Source organism: Magnolia sinica, chromosome 3 (genome assembly GCF_029962835.1).
Source record: "Magnolia sinica isolate HGM2019 chromosome 3, MsV1, whole genome shotgun sequence".
NCBI lineage: Eukaryota > Viridiplantae > Streptophyta > Magnoliopsida > Magnoliales > Magnoliaceae > Magnolia > Magnolia sinica.
In genome coordinates, this window is record NC_080575.1 from 16,350,520 (window position 1) to 16,355,973 (window position 5,454).

The 5,454-nt window shown below is 44.6% G+C and overlaps 1 protein-coding gene across 1 annotated transcript; it reads right to left on the reverse strand.

The window, feature by feature from the left end:
• Positions 1–362: 362 nt before the first annotated feature.
• LOC131239613 (anthocyanidin-3-O-glucoside rhamnosyltransferase-like) lies at positions 363–1,979 on the reverse strand. Its single transcript, XM_058237398.1, has one exon. The coding sequence runs from the start codon at positions 1,947–1,949 to the stop codon at positions 537–539; it is 1,413 nt and encodes a 470-aa protein (XP_058093381.1). The 5' UTR covers positions 1,950–1,979; the 3' UTR covers positions 363–536.
• Between the last annotated feature and the right edge of the window lie 3,475 nt (positions 1,980–5,454).

Genomic DNA, 5,454 nt, shown 5'->3' on the forward strand with positions numbered 1-5,454 from the left:
TTGACCCGACCCAAAACTCAATTTGGTTATACCAGACTTAATATGAAACTTGACTCTCTAACCCTATCCATTGCACCATATACAGACCCAATCCTAAAATCTCTCTTCCTCTCTCATCCTCCTCATCTTTCAAGCCCAACAACCACCCACCGCAATCACCCTCTTCCTTTCTCCACTCTCTCGGTTTCTCAATCCGACCTGGTGCCAACTCAACCGAGTCGGATCGAGTTTGGGTAAGGCCTATTTCGAAACCGGATCGAGGCGAGGCAGCCCTAACTCGGTCCGAGTCTGCTCGATCCCCATTTCTAGCTCTACGCCCATCCACGCATGTACGCCGTGATGATGATAAAAATACAAAATCATGAGGGTACTCTTTCTAACAGCTACATCCAGAACGTAGATAGTTCTAGTTTAAATCTGGGCCCCACGGGCGAACACGTTCGGGCGGGCGATTACAAAACATCATCACACCAAGCAAAAATGCAAAATACAAAACCCCCTGAAAAACGAGACCATCCCCAATCAAAGGACACGGTTTAGTCTTTTCCATTGCAGGTGCCGGTGCCGTGCACCATTGTTTTCATCTCCACCACAAAATCCTTCAAAAACTTCTCGTGCACGTCGGTATCACGCAGAAAATCCCTCCACTTTCTGTGATTCTCTCTTACTGTCTTCCCAGGCTCCTTCTCAACACTCTCCATAACTGCCTTCACAGCCGTACACAAATCCTCTTTCCCAAAATACCCATTCTCTTCGTCCCTTTTTACCTCTACACCCGCCTTCAGATCCCCACTCACCAGCCTAGAGTTCAAGAACTGGTCGCCCTTCTGCGGTAGAAGCACGAGCTGGCAGTCGTTAACGAGCGCCTCGGTGATAGAACTCAGACCCGCGTGGCACACCAAGCACCCTACGCTAACGTGCGCCAGTATGTGCTGTTGCTGCACCCATCCTGTATGCACCACCGCCTTATCCTTCACCCTTTCTTCGAACCCTTCCGGTAATGCTGACTTCAAGCGGGCTACCTTATCTTCCCCGTCTGGGAAATTCAGTACCACGAAAAATGGTAGTCCCGCCATCTCCAACCCAAGAATCAGCTCTCGGATCTGATCGTCTTTCAGGAAGGTTTCACTCCCGAAGGAGCAGAAGATGACGGATTTCTCCTGGAACTTCCCGAGCCAGTCGGCCCACTGATGATCGAGGGCTCCGATTGGCGGCTGCGGGACCACCGGCCCGGCTAGAAGGACGGGTTTTTTGTACTGGGCCTCGACGAATTTCACGTAGGGAGCTTCCATTTCCAAACAGGTCTTGAAAACGATGGCGGAGCTGTTGTCCATGCAGGCCACGCCGCGATCGTAGACGCACGGACCACCGAAATTCATGAAAACGTATAGGAAATCCCTAGCTTCGTAGGATTTCAGTGTCGCGATGGTGGCGGGCGGGAATCCCGGAGGCGGCTTCTTGAGGTCCTCAACGGTGGGGGCATTTTGGGAATTCCTGCCGGGGACCATGATGTAAGCGCCTGAGATGGCGCTGAAGACGGAGAAGAAGAAGGTCTTGATGTTGAGTGGAGTGGCAATGGAAGGCAGCCATTGATGGGTGAAATCGTGGAAGATGATGTGGGGACGGAGGTGGGCCAGGAGGGTCTCTATCTGGGGTTTCATCTTGTCAACGGCCTTCTTGAGGAGCTCGGTCTGGGGTGGGGTCATTTCTGCCGTGCTCTCTAGGCCCGGCGGGAGGCCATCGACGGATGGGATTTCGAGGGGGATGATTTGGACGGTGGATGAGAGGGTAGAGGAGATACGAGGGATGTTGCCTGGGGCTGAGAGGAAGGAAATCTTGATGGTGGGGTCCTTTGAGAGCTTGTTTGAGAGCTGGATGAAGGGGCTGATGTGGCCGAATGCGAAGAATGGGAACATGGCAATGTGGGTGGTGGTGCTGGTATGACCCATCTCTTGCTTTGCTCGATTGCTGGGTGGGTGCCGAGACGAGAAAATTACCACGGTAGACAAAACCTTTTACCCAGCGGTTTTTATGAAGGAATGAAAACTTAAGTGACCAAGTTAGACTAGCACGTGCGGACAGCGACTTTGAAGACGAAACTACCCCTCCTTTTCACTGCGAAGACGAGCGCTGACGCTCCTCCAGCTGAGAGTTCTACGAACGGCTTAAAAGAGATCAAAGTTACATGGCCCACAGCTATGTATTTATTATATCCACAACGTTCATCCATATTTCGAGATCATTTCGGAGCATTATCAACAAAAATAAAATCATATCCAAAGATCAGCTGGGCCACACCACACAGAGCAGCGGAAAATTGATTTTCATCGTTGAAACTTTTGTAGGACCCACCATAACATTTATTTTCCATCCAATCTATTCATGAGGTCACAAAGACCTGGATGAAGAGGAAAAACAAATTTCATAATGATCCAAAACTTGTGTGGCCCCTAAAAGGGTTTCAACGGTAGACGTTCAAGCAGAATGGTAATGGCGTTCGGACAGCGATACGGATATAGCTACGGTTATAATCCGTAGCCATAATAGTAGCTCGACGACCAATCATGGATCCCATAATTCCACCGCAAGTCGCTGTCCCTATCGGCGATTAATCATGAAATTCACAAGTCCACCCTGATCTATGGCTACGGATTATAACCGTAGCTATAACCTTATCCCAAAGCATTTTCTTTTTTCTTTTCTTTTCTTTTCTCTTTTCTCTCTTTTTTTATTTTTTTTATAACATGGAGAATTTTATTCTACCTACATTTTTTTCTAACACATATTTATATAAATATGTAAATATAAGCATATAAAAAAAATTTCTCTTTTTTTTTTTCATTTCTTTCTTTATTCATATAAAAAGAATATTTTCTAAATCAAAATTAGTTACTTGACGTAACATATATAATTTTAGGGTTGAAAGTTGGGCGGGCTCAACCCGACCAACCTGTGACTGACCCGACATTGGGTTGGGCTTGGTTAGGATGTATTGGGTTTGGTCTTAGGGTTGGGCCATACAAACAGCAACTCGATAAAACTTGAGTTGGGCTTGGGTTGAGGTCTCGAGAATTGCCAGGAAATGCATGGAAATGACCGTGAAATGAAGGAAAATGATCATGAAATGTATGGAAATGACCATGAAATGACCGTGAAATGCATGAAAATGACCGTGAAATGAAATGGAATCGCCGGGATTGACCGTGAAATGCATGGAAATGACCGTGAAATGAAACGGAATCGCCGGGATTGACCGTGAAATGCATGGAAATGACCGTGAAATGAAACGGAATCGCCGGGATTGACCGTGAAATGCATGGAAATGACCGTGAAATGAAACGGAATCGCCGAGATTGCCCGTGAAATGCATGGAAATGACCGTGAAGTGAAGGGAATTGACCGTGAAATGCATGGAAATGACCATGAAATGAAATGGAATCACTGGGATTGACCGTGAAATGCATGGAAATGACCGTGAAGTGAAAGGAAATGACCATGAAATGCATGGAAATGACTGTGAAATGAAACGGAATCGCCGGGATTGACCGTGAAATGCATGGAAATGACCGTGAAATGAAACGGAATCGCCGGGATTGCCCATGAAATGCATGGAAATGACCGTGAAGTGAAGGGAATTGACCGTGAAATGCATGGAAATGACTGTAATCAAAACGGAATCGCCGGGATTGACCATGAAATGCATGGAAATGACCGTGAAGTGAAGCGAATTGATCGTGAGCGAGGGAAGCTACAAATTGAGCGAGGCAATGTACAAATTAAACAAAACAACCTAGGAAATGAGCGAGGAAACCCAGTCGACCTCCCAAATGGCATTCACACCCCAAACATTTGAGATCGTTTTTTGTTCCTCTAATAATTGAAACAAGGAGAAACAAGTTTTTAAAATAAGGCAAAAACCAACTTTGGTGTATGTGAAATCTTTTCGTATTTCAATTTTTGACTCAAGGGCAAGGGCTATTGATAAACATAAACTGGAAATTGAGCGGGCCAAACCGAAAAATGAGCGAGACAAACTAGAATTTAAGTGGGCCAAATTGGAAATTGAGCGGGATAAACTGGAAATTGAGCGGGCCAAACTGGAAATTGAGCGGGCCAAACTAAAAATTGAGCAGGATAAACTAGAAATTGAGCGGGACAAACAGGAAATTGAGCAGGCAAACATGAAAATGAGCGGGACAAACTAGAATTTCAGCGGGACGAACTGGAAATTGAGCGGGCAAACATGGAAATGAGCGGGACGAACTGGAATTTCAGCGGGCCAAACTAGAAATTGAGCGGGCAAACATGAAAATGAGCCGAAAAAATTAGAATTTCAGCGGGCCAAACTGGAAATTGAGCGGGCAAACATGGAAATGAGCAGGACAAACTGAAAATTGATCAGGACAAACTGGAAATTGAGTGGGACAAACTGGAAATTGAGTGGGACAAACTGGAAAATGAGCGGGCCATCCACCTCTAGAGCCATGTACAGACCTGAACAAGGAGAGAAGGGCTAGCTTTGCCAACTTCAACTGCTCTTGGGAATAGTTAATAAACTCTAAAAGATTGAAAATCCATTGTCCTTACACAAATGTGCAAGTCCTGAAACATGGCAAATATCAGACTGGTCATAGCATTTTTTTAGGTACGTCAGAATTGTGCTTTGACATAATGAATACCCTGGGAAATAAGCCACTTTCAAAATACCCACCAATATAGCTTCTCCAATTTTACCAATTATAAAGGTAAGTCTTTAGATTTTTAAGAAACAAAACTATGTCAGATTACTTCAGGATCATTTGAATTGGGGGTATCTAGATGCATTGGATATTTCATTTACCAGGCATTGCAATGCCTGGATGGCGTAACTACTGGTAATTGAACATAAAACAATGAAAAGCTGAAAAGCTGCAAACATAACATAAAACAATGGCTCTTCGATATAAACCCATAAAACTTGTAGTAGAAGACATAAAACATTGTGGGGATGTTCTATGCACAATGAAGCTAAAATGTGAAATATTTAGACCACCTAAGGTGGATCCCACATTTATAGGGCTAGGGTATATCCAAGATTCTTCATCAGTTATAGGGGATGCGCCTAATATAAGTTTCCAACAACCCAGGGTATATCTACCAGATTACTCAATTTTTATAAAAATGTTCCTCAAACGAACATCCTAGCTTATCCTCTTGAGGCTGCATGCCTCTAGAATGCCAAGAATATCACCTGATTGTTGAGAAACCAGTTCTGAATGGTCTCTCAATTTGGTGCTGGATGTCTTGGAGGGACCAAACATCCAACCTTTTCTGATTCAAATCCTTTTGGATGAAAAATCAGAATAATATTGGGATACTCCATTATGAACCAACCCTATTGGTTCATCGATAAATCCGTGACCACTTCTTTGTTAATTATGTAGTGAATTGGTTGTAGCATCACCCGTGGAGGAT

Excerpts from the sequence above, each read along its gene's own strand:
- LOC131239613 (XM_058237398.1), bottom strand. The coding sequence starts at position 1,949 with ATGGGTCATACCAGCACCACCACCCACATTGCCATGTTCCCATTCTTC.